At 56.5% G+C, this 23,556-nt stretch overlaps 1 protein-coding gene across 6 annotated transcripts in view; it reads left to right on the forward strand.

Annotated features, from left to right (window-relative positions):
* MBP (myelin basic protein) overlaps positions 1 to 23,556 on the forward strand; it is a 111,186-nt gene that overhangs the window by 83,263 nt on the left and 4,367 nt on the right. For 3 of the 6 annotated variants that reach the window (XM_032422891.1, XM_032422893.1, XM_032422888.1), the window contains 5 exons: positions 1,206 to 1,283; positions 16,279 to 16,386; positions 18,755 to 18,790; positions 19,161 to 19,193; positions 22,305 to 22,415. In XM_032422891.1, coding sequence (XP_032278782.1) covers positions 1,206 to 1,283; positions 16,279 to 16,386; positions 18,755 to 18,790; positions 19,161 to 19,193; positions 22,305 to 22,415 — 366 coding nt within the window. The remainder of the gene's footprint in view (positions 1 to 1,205; positions 1,284 to 16,278; positions 16,387 to 18,754; positions 18,791 to 19,160; positions 19,194 to 22,304; positions 22,416 to 23,556) is intronic. The other 3 variants (XM_032422889.1, XM_032422890.1, XM_032422892.1) reach the window with 3 other exon arrangements.

Here is a 23,556-nt window from a genome sequence, read left to right on the forward strand (position 1 = left end):
TCTCGCTCGGTAGAAATCCCTGCTCCCGCGTGGGGAGAATCAAGGGTGGGTGTGCAGCTAAGCAGACTCACCCCAGATCTGCCTCGGGAAGCCCTGTGTGTTCACTTTGCAGTAATGCTTCTAGAACACACTAGCATTCTCCTGTGTCATAACCACAGCTCATCCCTCACGTAACCCACCAGTGACCTGTTATTTTAAAAATCCATGTAATCTACAGCCAACTTGAGACATCTCCTAAAATCATTTACATCGATTTTATCTTTTGACCAATGTAAGGTACCTTCTCTCCCCGCCCGTGAGCCCACCATTCTGCCGCATACAGTCAAACAAGGGGAACTCTCTGCAGGCCATTTACCTTGGCCCCGCGGTCATGCTCTCTCAGCCACACCACTCCAAACTGGGTGATATGCAGGTGCTGTCCTACGGCGAATAGAATCGGGGAGACACACAGGAGGAACAGACACTACTTAGGAAGATTTATGGCAACCGAGCTTAGAGTTAGGGTTAATGCACAGCTCACGTCCAGGCATGCCAAGTTAATACTAAGGCTTCTAAATCTCACCAACAGCAAGGAAGAATGTGAGACCGTGTAACCCCGAGTGGCCGCCTGGCATGACTTTGGCCACTCTGTTGCTCATAGAACTAATTCGTGGCGCTCTGCAGGAAGCTGGGAGGGCCGGCAGAGAGGGCACAGTGACCCCCGCAGAACGGATGTGGTTTCTCCTGTGAATCCCATGCCGAAGCTGTCACTCCTGCTGCAAAAGAAACAAACCTGTACAGTAAAGCTGCGAACCTTCTCTATCCCAGTGTAGACTTGAAAAGCCCTCTAGCACGTCGCATCGGGCTGGAAGGCGCTTCCTCCCCTTCCTCGGTCCAAAATCTTACGGTCTGGTGCCCGCTACAATGTTAAGAAAATGTGGTCACATAATTGGGCTCAAGGCTCCAGAACTTTCCCCTAAATCTTTCTTCTTGTTCCTTTTTCTGACGTCCTTCCCCCCGGAGTGCTGGGGGCTCCCACTGCCGTCTCCGCCTTCCTCTGTCCCCTCGGTGGTCGCCATCCATCCTCCGCACGCCCTCACCCTCGGACCTCCGTCCCCCACTTACCCTCCTCCAAGCCCAGTCAGGAGGGGACGCTTGCTGGAGGACTTGGGGGCTCCGCCGGTGGTACCACATGGACTCAACCGCCACTCTGTGTCCCCTGGCAGGTGCCCTGGCTCAAGCAGAGACGGAGCCCTGTGCCCTCTCATGCCCACAGCCAGCCCGGGCTGTGCACCATGTACCAGGTAAGACGTGTGCTGACCCCCCCAGGCCCCTCCTGTCCTCCTCGGTCAGCGGGGGCCGCATCCGGGCACGCTCCAGCCCGTGGGCTGCAGCAGGTGCAGGTCTGGAGTGCCTGGGGGAGTCACGTTTGCAAAGCGAGGGGGCCAGGTCCTCAGGGGAAGCAAGCAAGGGTCAAGGTGAGAAGACCAAAAACTCTTGTTCAAGAGGCCTTTGAATTCCCAGGTGGGATCCTGCACAGATGACCCACAAAGGGCCAGCTGTGGGGTCAGGGCAGTGGACGGGCCCCTGGGACCAGCGGGGCCTCAGCGGTTCCGCGGGCACCAGGGCACGGGGAGTCGGCTGCCGCCGTGACATTGACCTGCCCTTGAAAACCAGGGCCTGATGTACACTGAGCGATTGCTAGTTGAATTGTCACATGACGTGTGTCCTTGGGAAGGTCGAAGGCGGGTGCTGTCCCCACCTGGGCTCGGCGGGGCCTGCGCTGGGATGGAGGACGAGCCGTCACCTGTCCTCATCTGCTGCTCGGAGCACGGAGGGCCCACAGGTGAGTCCGGACGGCAGGGGGCATCAGGGAAGGCAGCATCACCCCAGAGGAGGTCCTGAGTCCACCAGGAGTCACACTCCTACTTACGCACGGTGGCGGCCACCACACGGGTTTGCAGCCACGGGCCTACGCTTTCAGGTGACAGTGGGCGCCCGAGCCAGACACCTGAGTGTGTCACCTGGGGAGATGCAGAAGGTTGGGATCCCGTGCCTGAAGAGGATGGACAGCGTGGTGAGCGTACTGTCCCAACATGCTTGTGGACCATCCCCTCCCAAGAGCATCAGCGGGACAGCCTGTTGTCCAGCCCCTGTGGCCACTCGCTCCATAAACGCCTCTCTCCACAGCTCGTCGGTCAAAGCAAACGCCCTCCCCGGGAGGCCAGTGCCCCCGGCTGCTCCCTGAAGCCACCAGAGCGCGAAAGCCCCTGCCACAGCGGCCCCTGGTGTGCGTGACTGGGTAACAGTGGGCCCCACACCTGGGTGTGAAGCCCCCACATAGGGCCAGCTTGCCCCTTTCCCCCAAAACCACTCCACGCCTCCCTGCCCCAGGCTCTCCTCCGCCGACCGAGACTGCTTCTGTCAGAAGCCGAGCTCTCCACGGAGGGAGACGGGCTTTGCTCTTCGGGTCACACCAAGAATGTTGATTGTTCTCTTTTAAAAAACTACTTGGCAGAGAAAAAGCAACACCCCTCTCCTCCGCCTCTTCACCCCAGACCAGCTTCTGTGCGTGCATTAAAACAACCAGGCCTGAAAGAAAGAGTCTGCGCGACCCCATCTCTGGCCACCAGTGGGCACACTAAGGTTCAAAGGACACACTGCGGGGTTCCGGTCCTGGGTTCTTTGTATTTATTATTTGTTCATTTATGGATTCCCCCTAAATACTGGGCACCCCAAATGCGATTTGGATTGGCTTGCAAGCACACACGCGAGAATACTGAAACACGCACAGCACTGGCTAGCGGCGTGTATGTGTGCATGGTGCTCGCCTGTCTGCTGAGTGACCCGAAGTCGAAGACGGACCCCGAGTGGAAACCAAGGGCGAAGCTGCCACACGGACCAAGCCAGTGGGCTCCCCAAAGTCGTTACTGACAGTGCAGACCCTCCGAGGGCCTAGTCCACCCCCAGGGCCTCAGTGATCCCCGTGGCAGGTCCCCACCATGCGAAATGCTTTTCAGGAGGCGCCCGTGTGTCGGGTACACAGAGGACAGGCGGGCCAGGTCTGGGAGCCCCGGAACCTCCCTTCCGCAGGGAGAGACACTACCACGCTGTTCTCACACTGAGGAGAGCAGTGCACCCGGGTCTTCTCTCCTCTCTGAGCAAGAGCTTCTGATGATTGGAAATGTCTCCCTCCAGCAATTTGGGATCCATTATTGTTTCAAGAAGATGGTCGTGTGTACCAGAGGGTAGATCTAATGGCACCTGACACAGGCCGGCTGCGGTAAATGGCTTCAGAATGCACCTGTCTGAGATTCTGTGGCAGAGGGCACTAGACACAGGCTTGCAGAGGGAATAAAGGCCGCTGGATAGAGCCGGGAGCTGAAGCTCGGACTCTCAGCACTTAGCCGAAACCGTCTTCCCTCCCCCGTGGCTCGGAAACTCCAAAGCTACCAATAAGCAATGCCCAGCAGACATTCTGTAGCCTGACCTTCCAGAACACTCCTCCTTCTCCCTGTGTCCTCGTGAGTCTCTCTGCAAATCCACCAGGAAGGCTAGGAAAGAGCCAGCCACCATGACATCAGGGTGACCAGCAAAGGACACATGGGTTCCACGAGCCAAACCCCACCAGGAATTCTTTGATTCCAGGGGATCCAACACATGTCCTAGAACTACCGGAGCTCAACCTGCAGGGATGGAACGTGACCACCGCATGTGGGGAGAGAGTAGCCCACGCAGACGGGTGGCATCCTATTCAGGAACCCAAACGCAAGTTGGAGAGGCCGGAATTGCAAGGGAGAGACGGGGAGCAGCTTGGTGGAGGGCAGTCCCCTAGGGAAATATCAAACCCTTTTTCCTTGTGTGTCCTGCTCTGCCCAGCCGGCCACCTCTCCCCGCACGGGGCCCCCATCTCGGGGGGATGCGTGAAGCACGGGCACTGCGGGTGTGCCAAGCCTCATGCAGGACCCCTGGTGCCACAGCCACCCCCCCTGGGGCGAGCGAGGACCAGCAACGGGACGGCGTCCACCCTTGATTCCCCCCAGCTCCGAGTCCCTTGGAGGCCGCAGGCCACTTCACGGGCCTCCCTGGCTGGAGAAGGCCCAGGCAGCTACCGCGCACCCCAGAGTTCAAGGAGCCAGTGACACTCGTGCTGCAGACAAGTGCCGAGTAAGACTCAGAAACGCGGGCTGTGGCCCTCTCTTCGCCTGAAAAGCACCAACAGCAGCGGAAGTAGCCATCAGTGCTGCCCACTCCGTGGGGGTCCCGTGCCACTGGAGAGAAATACGAGAGGCGCACGTGCTGCCCCAGCCCTGGGCACCCTAGGTCTGTCACGCCTGCCTCTCGGCCACGCGACGCCTGAGCCACGCTGGAAGGACACCCAGGGGCCCCGGGAGCCACGGGCTCCCCTCCGCCTCTCACCGGCTCTGGCCTTGGGGCCCCTGCGTTTCTGCTCAGACCTCAGCTTCTCGACCATAAAGTAAGTGTCAGATGAAGGACTGGGAGTATTTCTCTGAAGACTGGGGTGCAGCGTGTCCCCAGGACATCCCCGCAAGCGCTCGCGGTGACCCAGGTCTCGCCAGCCCCGCAGCAATCGGGATGCCGTCCTGTGCTCTCGGCCTGTGAGGGCTCGGCCTGCGCAGGACACACAGAAATCCCCGTCTCCCGGCCTCCGACACTCCCCACACGCTCCCGGGGCCCAGCCTTTCCCCGGGGGGGCGGGGGTCTGCTTCCCACCACAGCTGAACTGGGGGCCCACGACCCTCACTTGCTGGAAAACCTGCTGCAACTTGTCTTTTCCTTCCAAAGAGAATGTTCCAGACCCCACGCCCCTGAACCTGCTTGCTCATGGCCTGCGCAGAGACCATTGGATCCCAAGAAGGGACAGCGGGGCTCATCGTTTGGGTTTATAGCTCGGTTGTGACGTCCGCTTGACGTTTATGCTAAAAGAGCTTCTGTGCACGTCAGACTCATCGCGGTCTTTGTACACTGAGCGCCTGGAAGTAGGGAGACAGACCGGAGCGGGGCGCGCCGACAGCCCGTCCTGCTTCTCGCCGTTCTGGGGACAGCGGGGAAGCCACAGGAAGGCCGCACTCCAGAACAGCCGGCGCCAGACGCCCTGACTCCGGGGAGCAGACCTGCCCTGCGGGGCAGACCTTGCCTCTGCCGGGAGCTCTGCGGCATCCCCGGGGCCAGGGGCCGAGACACTGCCGTTTCTGCCGAGCACGGGGCGTGCTGGTGGCCCTCCCGTCACCACGGGGACGCCCCGGGCGCGCTGGTGGCCCTCCCATCACCGGGGGGATGCCTCGGCAGAAGGGCCCCTTAGAGCTGGTGCGCACCAGGTGGCCAGTGCAAGACCGAGAGAGGGGGGGCCCGGTGCCGGAAACCCACCACCATCTTACGGCTTGCGCAGCATCTGAGAGCTGCTTCCAGCCCGACAGGTGCCCCCGACCCCTCCGGCCCCCTCCGTTGTCCTCCCCTCCACGCGCCCACCTCCCGGGATGACAGAGCCTGACCGCGGGCATCAGGCGGGGACACGGGGCTTGCTGTGTCTTTCTGTGCCCAGGGGCACAGCCTCTTGTCATTCCGACCCCTGCACGCCCACCGAGGTCCAGCCGTCCCTGCAGGGAGGGGGTGGTTCCTCTCCCGATTTCCCAGGAGAAGTCAGAGCCGCACTTCCCCCACCCCGCCTGCCGCCCCCCGACGGCAGCCTGCAGCCCCGCCCTCGGCTCCACCGTCCGCTAACCGCAAAGCCCTGCACCCTGGTCACGGGGCAAAGCGCCGGTCCCTCCCGAGCCGACCGCCGGGAACAACAGCAGGCCCACGAGGCCGAGCCCGCGGACCGCACAGCCCACCCACGGGCTCCCTTCCCGGGGTCTGAGAAGCAATCTACGTCAGGACAGGCGCCACGCAACCTAAAATCACCCTCTAAATCAAAGGTGTGCCTGAAAACTGCGCCAGAAATAAAGACCACTGTTGACCCCGCACAGCTTTCCCTGAAGAAAGAAGCTCGGCTTTAGTTAAACTCGCTCGAGTCAACAATTCAGGAACAAACATATTCTTAAGCTTGCAGAGGACAAGAGCACAGGGCGCACTGCACGTATCGTTCAGACTGAGAAGAATTCTCCCCCGTATACGAAATCTAGGATGTCTTGACTTTACTCCAAAATGACACTAACGCTGTCCCCTGAGGCACATTAGAAGTCTGAACAAAACCGGCGTCACGGCTTCCCCTGAGGAACAGGCATGAACGAAAGGAGGAGCGGGGCCCAAGGCCACGGGAGAGCCTCGTCTGGCCCACCTGTGGTTTATGGGGACGCGGGAGTCACAGGGTCTGGGGCTGCGGATGGGAGCACCCCCCCCCCGGGCTCTCTCCCCGACACACCTGGACCTACTCCGAAAGGGACTAAGGTCACAGGTCAAACACCTCACAGTCAGACCCGTCCTTTTATCCCCAAACTTGGGACCCTTGGTGCACTTGCTGGATTTGGTAATACTTACTCGGGGGGGCCCTTGTTCAGCACCTGGAGCAGACGGGGCGGTTCTATGGTGGAAACTAGGTATGGCCGGCAATGGGTAAGGAGGAGTCTTGGATGGAGAGAAGGAAGCTGTTCCTGCCACGGACTCTTCAGGAAGTCCTCAAGGAGGATAAGCCACTGAAACAAGATTGCTCGCGGCCGTGAAGGGTCCTTACCAGCCGTGGAAGGAGCGTGAAGCCGGAGAGAGGGGGCAGGAAAGGTATCTGGGTTTCATAGTGAACTGTGTTCGTGGTTTGTAAACATAGAGAACATCACATCACACACATGAGCATATTGGGGCTTGTTACCACTTTCAGGAGAAAAACATTTTAGGGATCCCAAGTCTTGCTCAGGCGCTCTGCCTTGTGGTCCCTGGCTCCAAACAGGTTACGTAGATTAACTGTGTGGCTCCCTGGATCGGAGTCTCTCCAGAATGCCCCCACATCAAAGATTTCTCTGGGACAAAAAAGCAAAATGCAAATTCCCTTACTTAGTCGTTCTCAAGACCCCTGGTGAAACCCTCTGCGTGAACGGCGAGGGTCCCGATTGTAATGTGCAGTCTTCTGGGGCGTCAGCCTGTCCCTTACAGGAGTGAGCACCCAGCATGTGTCTGTGCGGTGCGTGGCTGGGGGGTAGGCCGGTTTCAGGCCCCTGGACAGAACGGGTGGTGCAGCCCTTACGGTGGTCTGCTTGTGTGGGGCTGGGGCTTCTCTGCGCAGCGGGGGCTGGCTGGCCCCCAGCTTTAGTAACACAGAACTGAGTCCTTCAAAATGATAACCAAACCGGAAAATCTCTCCTCACTAACTGCTCTTGCATTCGCTGCACCTAATTATCAGTGTTTACCAACGTGAGTAGGAACTAATTTTCTAGGGAAGAGCGGCACCCACAAGTCCCCAGCCCTCTGGACATTAACAGACACCTCTAACTGACTCCATCAACAGACGCTGATTTTTCCTTATATACAGGAACATTTTTATTTCTAGCTCATCATACCTTCACAAGGTAACGTAAGGTAAGTCGACAAATTTTTTAAAAATAAAATAAACCTACACTTTTTAAAAAATCCATTCTTCCTTCTTACCTTTTCCTTCTGTCGTATGGCTAGCCCGTGATTTATCCATTTGGCACCAAGTGTTAGGTTTGGAACACCAGCCTGTGTCCCACGTGGAACCCACAAGAATCTGGCTTGGGGTGGTGGCCCTCAGCACCGGGTCCTGGACAGGAAGTCAGGAGACCGGCGAGCACACCCCCATCCCCCTCGAGTACCGGTTGTTGCACCTGTTAAATGAAGCCGTTGATTCCGAGCGTGCTGAGCAACATTTCTTGCTCTACAAACGGTGAGGGTGAGCATGAGAATCATACACCCCGTATTTTAAAAGCGAGTAGAATCACTTTATTCCCTTTTTAGATGGAATCCTTTGGGGACACAGGGAGGAATTCCTAGAACTCAGGTGGCTTAGCCACGTAGGACAGGGTCAGTAGGAAAACCGTCAGTGTGCCCAGCACTGGACGCGCGTGTGCGGACCCACCTGACTCAGGGCGACAGGCGAGCCCTGGGCGTGTTGGGGCCGTGGCACGGACTGAGGCGCCCGCGTGTGGCCGCCAGCGGGCTCAGAGTTCTCTCCACGGGATCGGATGCTTGCTGAGAACCAGTGCCCGGGCTGAGGGTCGGCGGGAGCGCAGCCTGGCGTGAGGAGCACCTGCCTTGGTGAGCCTCGATTTCGAGCATAAGAAAGGGCGGGGCTTCTCACACAGCAGCTGCACCCCGAGCTCCTTTCTTCCTCCATCACGTAGAAAAGATGGGGCAGGCATCAACACACACATTGGATTGGGAGGACCAATGTCCCCCGAACTAGCGCCCCGTACAGGAAAGGTGGAGGGACAGACGTACTTGTGGTTCCTACGTGTGATCTGAAGGAAGCCGGGGCGTACTTCATGATATTTAAAGGACGTTCTAATATTGTAACATACCCCAAGTCATCACACCATTATGAGGACTCTTAGCCATTAGGGACAGGGGTCTGGATGCACACGATTTTGAAGTTTGGGTTGGTCCTAACACAGCCTCTAGTCTATTATGTCACCTCTCTCAGCTCTTGGTCTGCGCTTGGCCACTCTTCTAGCTGCCTTCCTTTGAGCTGTGTGTGTAGTGATCTCTTACTACTCTCTCCACTCCTCGTCTGCACTCATGCCACACCATCCATCCAGAAGAGAAAAGCAAGCAAACTGGGGCCTGGGCCGGGGGAGGGAGGGACCCCGAGTCTCGCTGGGTTGTGCCTCGTGCAACGGGGAGCACACAGGTGCATCTCGGGGCTCAGCCCCTGGAGTGGGAGCACACAGAGGCAGGGGGACACATCCAAGAGCCAGGGATTCACTAAGATTTCATCCACTGACATTGTGATGGTTGATTCTGGAAAGATAAGAAATAAAGTAGGCGCTCGAACTTTTTTTTCCCGTAACCACAAAACCCCAGGCACAGTGAATATTAATTTTTTCAAGATACAGCATTTTCTTCTGAGAGGGAATGAGTCCATCAATTTGTCTCTAATCAAATCCAGATGCAAATGTGTTGCAGAGTTCTCCCTATTTTCATAAAACAGCCACTGTATTCAAGGGAGCGAATCTTTACCCGATCTGATGACCATTGATCTTCACATGTGTCAGGTGAAAACTAACCTCCTGTTATTACTTGCAAGTTTAAGAACTCCCAGCTCTCTGGCAAATTGGAAAAGTGTTAAAACCCCTTGCTGAGGTCTGGATGGGGAGCGCGGCCCTGGCCTGGAAGCCGGTGCACGGGCGCCCCCTGCTGGTGGCGGGCATTATCGCAAGAGGAGGGAAAAGAACGAGTATTTTTCAAAAGTATTACAATGACACAGGTTAATGGAAAAAGCAATTTCCCCTAAAAACTAATGGAAAGGTTGCCCTTTGTGCTATGGTTTCTCTCCCATGGTGGTTAGGACTTCTCAGCATAATGTTATTTGCCATCAGGAGTTGTTGTCTGATTCATCATGATGCCAAAGAGGACCAGGTGGTGCCGCACGAGGTCGTGCAAACTGAGGTCACGTTTCAAGGCGCCCGCCCACTTCTCCGTTTGTGCAAGCACAGAGCCAGGTCTGAACATCGTCTCACCAAACTGAGACGCGAGAGCCATCCTTCAGTGGTAGAACTTCTTCGGCAACCTTTCAAATTTTGACTTCTTTATATAATGAGTTTGTGTTGTTTTTCTCATCAGTCCGAAATACGTATTCATTAAGAAATAAGTATTTTTTTCAAATCTCACTTGTGCAAGATGTTCAGCTGCACGTATTTTGGAGACGCTGTGTTGAGACGGCCTAGCCTCGGGTGTAGACCGGGGGTCATGGGCGGGGGCGGGGAGTCCAGCATCCCCGCCTCCCCAGCTCTGAGTGCTCTCGGCCCCACGGGAAGCTGCTGCCCTGCCCCCTTGTCCCAGTTCATCCCAGATGACCTGAGAACTCCCCCTTACCTCTTAACCTCCTGCGGAAGAAATGAGCTGCCAGGAATGGGGCAGGACTCACCAATTTGACAAATAATGGTAAAATGTTAACCATTTTGCCTCTTTTTCAACCTTAGTGAACACAAAAGTGCTTCATCAGAGAATTACTAACTGTGTGTCTTAAAAACTAACTAAGCCTTGGGGTGCCTGGGTGGCTCAGGCAGGTAAGCATCTGACTCTCGACCTCGGCTCAGGCCTTGATCCCAGGGTCATGGGATCGAGCCCTGTGTTGGGCTCTGCGCTGGGTGTGGAGCCTAAAAATACAAAAACAAAAAACTAACGAAGTGAGAAAAATCCTTCCTCTGTTGGGGAGCCCCAGCTCAGTGGGCTCCATGGCAGGGGACTCCATCCATCACAAGTACTTGCGGGGCAGAGGCTGAGGACCAAGTAGGGACTGACAGAGGAAACCCCACAAGTGACTGGCCTGTGCCCCTCGCGCCCCTGCGCCTGGCCTGGCCCCAGCTGGTCTGCAGAGCGGACAGGTCCCCCTCGTGCCCCGCGATCTGCCCCTCGTTCCTCCTGCCAACGCTTCCTCCAGACGCAGCGTTCTCCCCGTCTCTCCTATGCTAAGTACCCACATCCCATAAACTGTAAAATATAACGAATAACCAAAACCCCAGTATTTTTAAAGAGCCTCCCCAGGCCTGCCAGGGGCTCCCCAGCCCTGCTCTGACCTGACCCAGCTGTCAGCCCCCAAGACTTCCCTAGAGGAGGCCCAGCTGCCCCTCCAGCCCCCCTTCCAGTGGCCGCCCCTTCCAGCAGAGCAGACTGGCCTTCATGGGGCGCCAGCATCGTGTTGTGCACCGTACTCGTTCTCACTGCCCTACAACTTCCCTTCGAGCTGCTGAGGGAGGGCAAGTGGGGGTCCGGGCATCCCTTCTGCCAGTTTAACAGATCGGGGCAGACCAGGGGCTCAGCACAGAAGCCAAAAGGTGGGAGCACCCAGGTGTCCCTCGACAGTGAACAGATAAACAGAAGGGGTGTGTCCATGCAACAGAATGTTTCCAGCCTGAAAAATTTAGGAAGGAAATTCTGGCATCTGCTACCACATGGATGACCCTTGAGGGCCTGATGCTGGTTGCAAGGGGCCAGACATAGCAGGACCAATCCTGTATCACTCCGCTCCTGCCAGGTGCCCAGAGCAGTCACATCCGCGGAGACAGAGTCGATGGTGGGCGCCGAGGGGCTGGGGAGAGGGAACGAGGGCTTGGGGTTTAGCGAGTGCAGATCTCAGTTTGGGCAGTCCGATGCCACATGAGGTGTTACAGCCTAAAGGGGCCACATTGTTCAGAAAGCGGACACATTAGGAAGGTGAAGACGTTCCAAGCAAGGGTGCCCACGCGAGCAAGAGCTCAGACGGAGACGAGATGCTGCATCTGGAGGGACGGCTGGACTCATGGACACAGGTCTCCCACTAGACAGCGTCCTCATCAACAGTCGGCTTCGTAAGGACAGACCCTGCTAACGGCCGTGCTCTAGTTTAGATATTAACCTACAGAGACACGGACTCGGTTTCCGTGCATGGTTCTGTGAAGCCTAAGGCATGTGGCCTTCTGCGTAGCCACCCCCACAGTGAGGACCCTTCACCCCAGAGCCGTCCCCCTGCTTTCCCATCGTGCCCACACCACAGCCTCCCCTCGCCCATCCCTGTGCCCTGGCGACTGATGCCCTGCTCGCCCTCACTGCAGTTTAATCATTAGAAGAACATCACATAAATGAGTCCACACGGCAGGAACTCTCCTGGGAGTGGTTGCTTCTGCTCAGCCTGACACCTTGGAGAGGCCTTGAGTTCCCGGGGGTATCAAACGTCCGTCCGGTCTTGCTGCTGCGTGGTCCTCCCCTGTGCGGACATGCCACTTCGTCTACCTTTCCTCTCACTGATGAGCATTTGGGTTGTTTGCCGATTTCGTGATCAGGAATTGAACTGCTAATAAACATTCATGGACAGGTTTTTTTAATGAACATAAGTTTTCATTTAAGATTGAAATTACTTTTTCCCTCAAAAAATTGGTGACCAATATATTCATTACAAACAAAAAAAATCACTTCCAGAAATATTTTTTTCCTTTTACCATTCAAAGCAGGAAGCAGGATTGCTGGGTCCTACGGGAAGTAGATGGTTAACTTTATAAGAAGCTGCCAAATTGTTTGAGAGAGGGACTGTACCATTTTGCATTCTTACCAGCAATGCAAGAGAGCTCCCGGTGCCCCACATCCTCGCCAACACTTAGTATTGTCGGTACTTTTAATTTTGTCCACCGTGATGCATGTGTCTCCCCGGGGCTTTGAGGTGCATTTTCCTAGTGGCTGGGACAATGTCGAGCAGCTTTTCACATGCCCGTCCTGTCTCGTGCCGCATTGATTCCGTGTTTGGTCCATCATTTTAAACTGGGTTGTTTTTTTAACCATTGAGTTTTGAGAGCTCTTTACATATTCTGGTTTCAAGTGTTTTGTCAGTTGTGTGTTTTGCACATATTTTCTCTAGTCTGTATTTTGACTTTTCATTCTTTTAACAGTGTCTTTTGCAAAACCAAAGTTTTAAATTTTATGGGCCATTCCTTGGGTGTCATGTCTCAGGAATATGCTTTCTTCTAAAATCATATAGTTTTACGTTGTACATAAAGATCTATAGTCCATTTTGAGTTCATTTTTGGATAAAGTGCGACACTGGGTTGAGGTCCATTTTTTTGGATATTCAGACGCAGTTGTTCCAATACCATTTGTTGAAAATATTATTGAATGGTCTTCGCACCTTTCTCAAGAATCAGCAGGTCACATTTGGGTGGGCCTATTTCTGGACATGATGGTGTCTGCCCATCTATGTGTCTGTCTCCCCTCCAACACCACACTCCCTTGGTTACTTTCACTCTATAGAAATCTGAAATTCAAAGATATGCTACCTCGAGCTTTATTCTTCTTTTCCACCATTGCTGGGCTATTTCAGTCCCTTTGCATTTCCGGATAGTCTTAGAAACAGCTTGTCTGCATCTGAACAAAACCCTGTTGGGACTTTGATAGGATGTGCATTAAATCTGTAGAGCTATTTGGGGAGAGTCGACACCTTTACCACGCTGAGCCATCCCATCCACGAACACAGAACGCCTCTCCGCTCACTCTTTGCTTTCTTCCCTCAGCATTTCCTGGGGTTTAGCATAGAAATCCTATACGTATTTTCCTAGATTTATGCCTGGTGCTCTTATACATGGTAGTGTTTTCAAATTTTGCTTTTTCTAACTGTTCATTGCTTAGTGTATAGAAATGTGATTGGCTACATGTCATTTTACTACCAGGCCATTCCCAATATAACAATACAGTTGTAACCAGGTGACTACCTCAGATCACCTGTGCAGTGGACAATTTACAACCAAGAGTCCAGGTCAAGTCCGTACTCAGCGGGCTTCGCTGCACATGTAACAAAGGAAGTGTGTGGCTCCACCAAGGGCCTTCTGTCTACTTAAGATCAACGCTGTGTGTGAGGCTCTCTATTCAAAATGATCCGCACAGTCTGCATGTTAACCCAACACACAGTGAATGCACATTGTTTGCTAAGTTCTGTGCTGAGGGCTATAAATACACCAACCACCTTCTCCATGAATGGCTCTGACTCCTGATGTTGTAGCTCCCAGAGCCAAAATGCAATTTACCAACTTCATGTGCTCCTTTAAATTACTTTTCCCTCAAAAGATTGGTGACCGATATATTTATTATAAAAATCACAAAATACATAATTTGTCTTATAGCATTCAAAGCAGGTGTGCATAATTCACATGAGAAACATTACTACCTATGTAAACCTCATTATCTATCTCACAACATAAATAAGTTTTAATAATATGAGATCTGCATAATATTACCTAACACTCACTTCTGTAAAAACCTCTTGTGTAGTTTAAGATATTTTTCTAGTTTAATCACAGGCTGTATGAGTTACAGGTGCCCGATGCCTCTATGACTCAATATCCAATACAGAGCATGCAGAAAAATGGTGTATGAACACCAAGAGGAGAGCAAGGTGGACTGGATTTCGAGCTGATTTCATTATTTCAGACCATTTGGATGGTGTCTCATAAATAACCACCTGCAGGACATATCAGACACTTAAAAGATACTTAAAGTAAGTAATTTAAATCATTTCCTGGCTCATCCGTTTTGCTTTTTAATTCTTAATTTTGCGCTCACTCTTTCATTGGAGAAGAATATGCAGCGTCAGCGTGCTGATGGAGTGTGATCGGCCAGGGAAGTGAGGCAGCTGGAAATCAGGTGGAAGACAAGGATGCGGGGAGGGGAAGCAGATCATTCGGGTCCCAGCAGCATCAGCAGAGCGTGAGTTAGAATAAGCAGGCTCAGGGGTTTTGGCGGGAACAGAACCCCTCTGGCTCTGTCCCTGCTATGCCCACATCTCCAGGCTCAGTGCCCACGGCCACCCGGCTCCCTGTGCCCTCCTGCAGGTGTGTGCGGGGAGTCCTGAGCGGCGGGGCTCCCAGCCGGCCGCTGGGGCCGCACACTCGGGGTGCTCATGGATGAGCAGCGCGGGAGGCCGACGACCCACCGGGTCTGCGGGGTGAGCTGGAGCCGGCTCCCCGCAGGAGACCCCTGCAGAGCGGCCAGGGCGCGGGCGGAGGAAGGGCATTGCGGGGAGCTAGGAGCCTCTCCGGAGGCAGGGCCTGGGCGCGGGGAGGGTGCCTGCTGGACCCAGGTGAGGGAGGGCAGAGGCCCGGCCAATAGGCCGGCGGGTGCTGGGGTCTAAAGGACTGGGGCCTGCCGGGGCTGGGGCGGCACGGGGGGCAGAGAAGTCCGTCAGGGGCGCCTGCTTAGCTTAGCACCGGGAGTGGGCAGGTCGTGGCGCTTGAAGGGTGAGCCGGGCACGGAACGTCCCAGGGAACTGGCGGCGCACGGGTGACTTGTCCACAGCCCAGTGAGGTGGTGGGCCATCAGAGCAAAGAGCAGCGCTCAGGAGGTAGCCCACACCCGCACGCCGAGGGGAGTGGGTTCGCAGCGGCCCTCCAGCCAGAGAGAAGGTGCTCTGTTTGGTGAAGCCGAAGCGGGGGGTGGTCGGGAGGGAAGGGGGGAGAGGACCGCCGGGTTTGCCGATGTGTCTGGGCTGGCAAGGGAAGGATCAGAGGAGCTCCGCCAGCTTTTGTTTTATCGTCCGTCCGTAGTGGGGAGGGGAACGGATGCAAGGATGCGTTCGAGAAAGACCAGATGCGCTCCTGGAGGCCAGGGTGACCGCTGGGTTTCAGACCCCGGGGTTCTGAGGCAGGAACGCGGGCATCTGGGGACAGCCCGACATGTCCCCAGCCGGTGGGTGCCGGACGCAGTGCACCTGTCACTGCAACCAAGCCCCGTCGGGGTACTGCGGCCACCGGTTAGATGAGGCCCACCAAAGGCCTTAAATTCTGGAGACGCACGCTTTGGACTCCGTGGAGGCCAAGTGTCTCCTGAAGAAGGGCTTCATCTCACACAGCAAGCACAAAGCTGATGAGGGAAGGGAGCGCCTCCAGGGACCTCAGCACGTGTAACGGAAATGCCCCTGGGAACTCCCCCCTCATGTTCTTCCCCGTGCATGTCACTGGGTGAGCAGGAGAGCCCCGGGGTCAGCTCTGCAGGCTCGCCTCCCCGAGCGCTGTGCGCAGGCGGCACTCAGCCCATGGTGGAGGGGTGCGTGGAGGCTGCTGAGCTGTGGACATCGCTCCCCCCCGCACTTTCCCTGTCCTCTCTGAAGCACTTCCTGAGCTGGGAAGAGCTGGCCACTGTTCCCCACAGCCTTCCCGCTGCTCAAGATCTGGAAGAGGTCTTCCCAAACTGGGCCCGTGCCTGTGCTATGACCTGGGATGCTGATTTTAAGAAATGGAGCTTCGTTCACGTGATGCAACCCCTTCAAAGCTCATGGTGGGGTTTTTTTGCCGTTAATTCCCGAGTATTCTCCTTTATCCACAGCAGAAGCTCAGGGAAGTGGTAGCTTTCTCGTACAGCTTACTTACCTTGCGCCCGTCTCCGGCAGACTCCCCCTTACATTCCCCTCCCTTGCCCTGTGCTGTGACTTTGGGGGCCCCAACGTTGGGTCCATGGTGGAGATGCTTCGGGCACATCCAGACATGCTGCCTGAGGTCCCCTGCCAGCCCCAGGAGTGTCCTGGGTCATGGCAGCTGCGCCGCAGTATAAGGTCCTGATCCCAGAGATGCATCCCCAGGAGAGAAGAGAGGCAGCTCTCCCAGGGGGGCAGAGCAGAGGGCGGGACCCAACCTGAGCTCAGCGCGCCCTCTCTTTCAGGATGGACATCACGCAGCGAGAACTACCCACTACGGCTCCCTGCCCCAGAAGTCGCAGCACGGCCGGACCCAAGATGAAAACCCTGTAGTGCACTTCTTCAAGAACATTGTAAGTGTTCCCATCCCACTGTGAGCAGCAGGCTGCCGGGAGAATCGAGATTGCAGGGGGCAGCAGGTGCCTGGCCATGGCCTCATCCACAGGGGACCTGAGTCTGCCCCAGATGACCCTGAGCTCTAATCATGAGGGGTTTGAGTATATTCCCAGATGACACTGATTCTAATCATGAAGGGACCTGGGTCTATCCCCAGATGATCCTGAGCTCTAATCATGAGAGGTTTGAGTATATCCCCAGATGACCCTGAACTCTAATCCATGGGGCACCTAAGTATATCCCCAGATGATCCTGAGCTCTAATCATGAGGGGTTTGTGTATATCCCCAAATGATCCTGAGCTCTAATCGTGAGAGGTTGAGATATCCCCAGATGACCCTGAGCTCTAATCCATGGGGCACCTAAGTATATCCCCAGATAATCCTGAGCTCTAATCATGAGGGGTTTGTGTATATCTCCAGATGACCCTGAGCTCTAATCCATGGGGATCTCAGTACATCCCTAGATGACCCTGAACTTTAATCCATGGGGGGCTTGAGTCTATCTCTAGATGACCCTGAACTCTAATCCATGGGGGGCCTAAGTATACGCCCAGATGACCCTGAGCTCTAATCCAAAGCATCCTGAGTCTATCCCTAGATGACCCTGAGCTCTAATCCATGAGGGGCCTGACTCTATCCCCAGGTGACCCTGAGCTCTAATCCATGGGGGGGCCTGAGTCTATCCCCAGATGACCCTGAGCTCTAATCCGTGGGGTGCCTGAGTCTATCCCCAGATGACCCTGAACTCTAATCCATGGGGGGTCTGAGTCTATCCCTAGATGACCCTGAGCTCTAATCCATGGGGGGTCTGAGTCTATCCCTAGATGATCCTGAGCTCTAATCCATGAGGGGCCTGAGTCTATCCCCACGTGACCCTGAGCTCTAATCCATGGGGGATCTGAGTCTATCCCTAGATGACCCTGAGCTCTAATCCATGAGGGGCCTGACTCTATCCCCAGGTGACCCTGAGCTCTAATCCATGGGGGGCCTGAGTCTATCCCTAGATGATCCTGAGCTCTAATCCATGGGGGGGTCTGAGTCTATCCCCAGGTGACCCTGAGCTCTAATCCATGGGGGGCCTGAGTCTATCCCCAGATGACCCTGAGCTCTAATCCATGGGGGGCCTGAGTCTATCCCCAGATGACCCTGAGCTCTAATCCGTGGGGTGCCTGAGTCTATCCCCAGGTGACCCTGAGCTCTAATCCATGAGGGGCCTGACTCTATCCCCAGGTGACCCTGAGCTCTAATCCACAAGGGACGTGAGTCTATCCCCGATGATGCCTCCCTCCTCCTCAGGGTGAGTTTGGCCATGGGAGCTCAGCCCTAGAACCTGGTCACAAGGTCCAAACTGCATCTGCCACTTACTGAATCTTACGTTCTAGCAAAGAACTCACTCCTTTTGAGACTAAAGGACTATGAGACTCTTAGTTTAAAAACACAGGCTTTGCAAAACTATGGAGACAAAAAGATTAAAGAGATGCCAAGAGGAGTGGTTATCAGAGTTTGTGGGCAGGGAGGGGAACAGGGGGAGCACAGAGGGCTTGGGGGCCGTGGGCCTACTGTGTGATACGGAGCTGGTGGACGCCTGACATCGCACATTTGTGCAAACCCACAGAACGTACACCATGAGCGTGACCTTACCATGTGCTACGATTCCCTGAAGAGAAGTGCATCGGCCTTGGTTCCCGGCTCATAACACACGAGCCACGTGCATGCGAGGCCGTAATAAATGGGGAAACAGTGAGCAGGACAAGAGGGCGGACGTGGCAACTCTCTAATTTCTATGCATTCTTTCTAGAAACTTAAGACTGCTCTCAAAAATAAAGATTGAAAAACAAAAGCAAAGCCACAAGCTTCTAATCCTAAACTTTCTGTGTAGCGGGCATTTTAAGAGGGTCTTCTGCATGTTGACAAGTGAGTGTTGGGAGCCCCAGGCCCGAGAACACTCCTCTCGAAGCTCTGAGTACAGGGGACGCTTCACCTCCACCCCGAGAAGCAAGGCCCTTAGCAAAGCGAGCTTCGCCCTCACAGCCCGCGCACCCAGGAACCACAGCGGGACGAATCGTTCTGCTTGTGGGGCCTGCGGGTGCCCCCCTTCCCTGAGGGCTCTCTGAGTGTTCTGGAAACTCTGCCTGGCATTGGCGTCTCAGGCCCCGTAGTCTCCGAGAACCAGGACAGGAACCGGGAGGCAGAGAGGGGTGACTTCGGAGGCGCCGGGCTGCCCGCCCAACGGAGGCTGGTCAGGAGCAGGAAGGTGAGGGCAGGAGGCTCCCCGGGGAGAGAGGCGCCCGCCCCCACTCACAGGCCTCTGCGTGTCTTTGCAGGTGACACCACGCACACCTCCTCCGTCGCAAGGAAAGGTAAGACCTCTGAACGTTGTCCTTAGTTCTCACGCCGTCTGTAGACCTTCCCTGAAATCCCCAAATGGACCAAAGAGAGGGCGGGCCTCACAGCTACCTGACGTCACCCCAAATGTGTGCCCCGTGGCTCCCAAGCAGCACAGGCTGAGGAAGGAACACGCCCAGCAGAGACTGCTGCCGGCTCCCAGCTCGCTCCCCCCAACCCTGTCCCAAATCCTTCCCAAATCCACCCTGAGCCGCCCCTGGGATCCCGCAGGGGTCAACACCACTCACCAGCTCAGCACGGCCCTGATTTGTGTTTCTTGTTTATTAAAAGACTTTTTATTCCTGCCTGGATCACAATGTCATTGTTTCTCTCTCTCCCACACAGGGGCGAGGACTGTCCCTCAGCAGATTTAGCTGGGTAGGTGACACCCGCGTGTCCCCGCACCTCCCTCTCCCTTCTGCTCCTCACAGCTGCCCACGCCTGCACTCTGCTCCGCGAAGCTGCCTCACGGGCCCCCTTCTTCCCTGGCAGGCCCGTTGCCCACGCCGTCGGGGGGCCGCCTCCTCCCCTGGGGGGAACCCAGGGCCCCCACCGCCGACCCCGCAGGGCCCTGCTTCCTCGCCCGACCGGGCGCCTCCCGGGAAGGAGCAGCTCCGCGCCTGAGAAAGTTCCTGACTTCCTTCCAGCCCGAGGGGTGGGACACCAGTCCCCGCGGGGCAGGCCCAGGGAGGCCGGGGCCGGCGGGCCATCCAGATAGCCAGCCCTGCCGCCCGACTGACAGGAGGCTGAGGAAACGCGATGCCGCCTCCGGCCACGCGGTCCAATGAAGCCACGAGACCTGGGGTCTGATCGCAGCGTAGCTTAGCCGTCAGCCATCCAGGGACGTCCTCTGAGGAAGGCCGAGAACAAGGTGCCCATCCCGATTGTAAATGGCCAACTTGCTCACTTTCTAGACACCGGTGAAATGTGGTGTCTGAGCCAGCCTAAAATGCCTATCAGTGTTTTCTAACCAAACCTATAGACTTCGGTTAGTAGTAAAGGCCAGAGTTCTTACTTTACCAAAGCTGCCATCTGCAGAATAAACGGAAGAGTAACCACTCACCTATAGGCCAGGGATCCCGTCTGGCCTGGAAACACGGCCCGAGGCCCTAGTGCAGAGCGTGCATATATTTGGTGCTCAGTTAATAAGCATCACACACGTGGACGACTAGAGTTTACAAAAAAGACAGAGAAGGAAGGAGGGAAGCGAGAACAGTGAGGGGGAGAGGCGCGAGGAGGGGAGGCCCATGGAGAAGGTAGAGGGTTCCATAAGGTTCCTGGATTGCCCCAGCACGTTCTTACATGGAATTTGCTGGAACACTTTATACAAATATATCTGAGCCTTTTCCAAAGCTGATGACTTTGCATAAAGGGGCCAAGAGGGTAGGAAACACGGGGGCTGGGCCTCGCAGCCAGTTAATTTCTGACTTTCTGTGCCAGCAGGAGACCCAGATGACACTGCAGAAGGAACTCTTGTTTTGGTAACCCCTTGGTCTGCCTCCTGACTTTCTAGGCATGGACTCTCGGGCACGATGCGGAGTCACCGGGGGACGTGCGGGGCGGGGGAGGAGGCCCTTCCTCCCTCCGGGCATTTAGAGCCCGCCTCACCCAGCAGCTAACCAGAAAGACCTTGCCTTCCCTCCGCGCCTCCATTTTGGGGCTACTAATCTTTACTCAGTTTCTCTTTCTTTTCCAAAGCAAAATCCCCCTCCGTATTTCATTTGCTTGTGTGTCCATTTCCTCGAGCTACAGGACTGCCTTCCTGCTTGGAGTTTATGAAAGTCGCCCATTCTTCTTCTAAACTCTGTTGAACACTTCTTGGTAAATTCCAGGTTGTCCCAAGATAGAAGTGACCAAGAATTTGAAAGGAGGAAAAGTCAAGCAGATTATTTAATCTGAAAACCTACCCTTGAGTTTTGTTCTCAGAAGCTCCTAGTTCTGGAGAAAAGCAAGAGACAGGAGGGTTTAGCACTGGTCTGTGAGGCTCCGGGGGGCACCTGCACACTGAGCCGTGACCTGTCCCTCCGTGGGATGTCCCGGAGCGAGCGCAGCCATGGAAACCTCTGGACCCCAGGGCTGCCCGCCCTCTACCTGCTGCACCCGCCCCCCAATCCCTCCCTGACACCGCTAGGATAGAGGGATTCCCTGCATGGATTCCGCGCCCTCCAGCCCATGAGTGTGCACACTGCGAGGCCTGTGGGCGGAGGCAGAGGGACCTGGGGCTCCACCAGAGGGCAGGTCATTTCCTTGACTAGATTGTTAGGAGCAGACCATAGAGAGTCTCCCCGTCCTGCTGGCAGAATCTGAAAGCTCAGACCCTGTCCGCTGAAGACAGACCCGCAGGCCAGACAGCGACCTTACCTGAGTCCCCCCGGCCTGCTTGGCGCCCGCGTGACGTGGTGCCCGAGGCTGGAGGGCCCCGTACCGCAAACGCTAACCTCCCTGTGTCTGCCCGAGCCCCCCGACTCCTTCCTCGTGTCCATGGGGGATGTTGCCATTTGAAAGTAAAGCATCTTCAAAAACAGACTAGTCCTAGGACGCGGATGTCCTCACCCGTCAGCAGTCAGCCGCCATTGCTCTGTGCCTCGCAGGGAAGGTCCTCCCTCCAGCGCGAGGGGGGCCCTGGCGCCGGAAGCCGGGCTTGGCCTCTCCTGGGACAACCACGAGCACGTGCCAGGAGCCCACAGGCTCTGTTCACAGAGCAGCGCATCCGTGAACTCCCAGAAGGAGGGGCCGCTTTATCTGCGTTTTATAGAAGAGGAAACTGAGGGTCCAAGTGGCCCTGACGCTTGCCCGAGGTCACACAGCTAGGGAGTGGAGAGCTAGGGCTCCGTGCAGGCCGCTGGGTGCCCGGGGCTGTGCCCTGGTGCGCGGCGGCAGGGACACGGCTTGCTGGCCGGACCTGCCCCCTCCCTCCTTCATGACCAGCCGAGATCCCGGGACCCCCAGCAGGGGCCACACACCCGTTGTCAGGGCACCCAAGCCGTGGCCAGGGGAGCTGGTTTCTGGTCATCCTGGCGAGAGCCTCATCCAGGCCAGAGAATTTGAAGCTTGTCTTTCTGCTTTAGAAAAGTATGGGCCTCAAAATTTTGCTAAGTGCCAAGCTCCATATCCTCCAGACATCCAGCAGAAGGGGGCAGATGTGAGGAGTCTGCACAGAGAAGCAGACAGGGACCCCCCAGCCCAGGAGGGGAGTGCCTCCTGGGGCTAAGAGCGGCCCCTGTGCTCCCTTCCTGCACACAGGTGGGCAAAGGCGGGTCACCTGGTTTTGCTGGACCTTACCACTCTTGTCTTGAAAGCCACACGGTGGAGTGGGTCAGGAGTCTGATCTTTCCGTGAGAGCATTTGGGTGCACGTCTGCCCACGCATGGCAGCCTGGGCTGGGCCCCCACTGCGGCGTGGAGCACGGCCCTGGCTCCACTGGCGGCCCCCCCCCCAGGGCCCCTCCCTGCCCCACGGGCCCCCTGAGAGCTGTCTGGTCTCTTGCAGGGAGCCGAGGGGCAGAAGCCGGGACTTGGCTACGGAGGCAGAGCTCCAGCTCACAAGGGACTCAAGGGGGCCCATGACGCCCAGGGCACGCTTTCCAAAATCTTCAAACTGGTAAGGTGACCCTTCTCAATGCCAGGGATGCACTGGGGGGTGTGGCAGGGGTGTTCCAGGCTTTCCACACTGTCCCTCTGGGGTTCACCTGCCAGGCTGGCTGGCTCAGGGGCCAGGACGTATCTGCAGGGGCCAGTCCAGGCTCCCTCGGGGACCTCGAGGACATGTGAGGGGTCCCACACGAGGCTCCCCCGTGCTCTGGGGAGGCGGGGGTGGCGTGGGCGCCGACCTCATCTGGAAGCTCCCAGGGCCGAGGCCGCAGACTCCTGAGAAAAGGAACAGGAGCTGAGTGACCAAAAGGGGGAGATCGCTGGTCAGGCAGGCAGAGATCCCAGGGACCACACGGGGGTTGCCTGATACGCACACTGGAGTCACTGGTCCTGGGGCCTCTGTTAGGGCAGCTGGAAGGGGCGAGAGAAGATGCCGAGGGGCCTGGATGCTGCCAAGTCTCAGAGAGCCCCACCGCGGCCCATTCTTGGCTCTGATCAATCCTAAGCTCAGTTTCCCAGCATGGGGAGGGGCCTGTTTGGCCTCCGTTCATTCCCGGACCCTCTCGTCGGCCCCGGAGCTCACAGTAATTCCAGGGCTCACCCACAGCTTGGGGTAGGCGCCGTCCGCAGCCTATAACTGCCTGGACGCAGGACGCCCGAGAGCCTCGGGCACAAGGCCGACCCATAAGCAGCCGCTGTCCCCGTGGGCAGAGGTCTCCGAAGAACACAGTGACAGGTCTGCTCCCCCGCGGCTGTGAGCCAGGCTGGCCGTGCCCACGGCCAGGGGCCAGAGGCTGCCCAGGAGCCCTGTCCATCTGCCATCATACTCGTTACCCTGGCAGGTGCTTGCTGAGCATCAGTGCGTGCTCTTCGGGGAGGGGAGCGTGTCAAGAGCATGTTCTCGCGGTGGGGGACAGACATGGTTGAAATGAGTGCCACCAGCAAGAGAGGCTCCCCACACAGAGGGCCCCTGTGACCCTCCTGAGGGCTTTGTCACCCAGGTCCCATGACACCCAACAACTTAGGTGTTCACGCTGAAAGGCCAGCCGTGCGTCAAAATGGGGCTGGGCTTTCTCAGCCCCCCATCCAGGGCTTGGCGGCAGAGCCGAGGTCCCAGCAACAGCCCGCACTTGAGGGCTCACGGCCGGAAG

The sequence above is a fragment of the Phoca vitulina genome, unplaced genomic scaffold, assembly GCF_004348235.1.
Source record: "Phoca vitulina isolate PV1807 unplaced genomic scaffold, GSC_HSeal_1.0 scaffold27, whole genome shotgun sequence".
In the NCBI taxonomy this organism is placed as follows: Eukaryota; Metazoa; Chordata; class Mammalia; order Carnivora; family Phocidae; genus Phoca; species Phoca vitulina.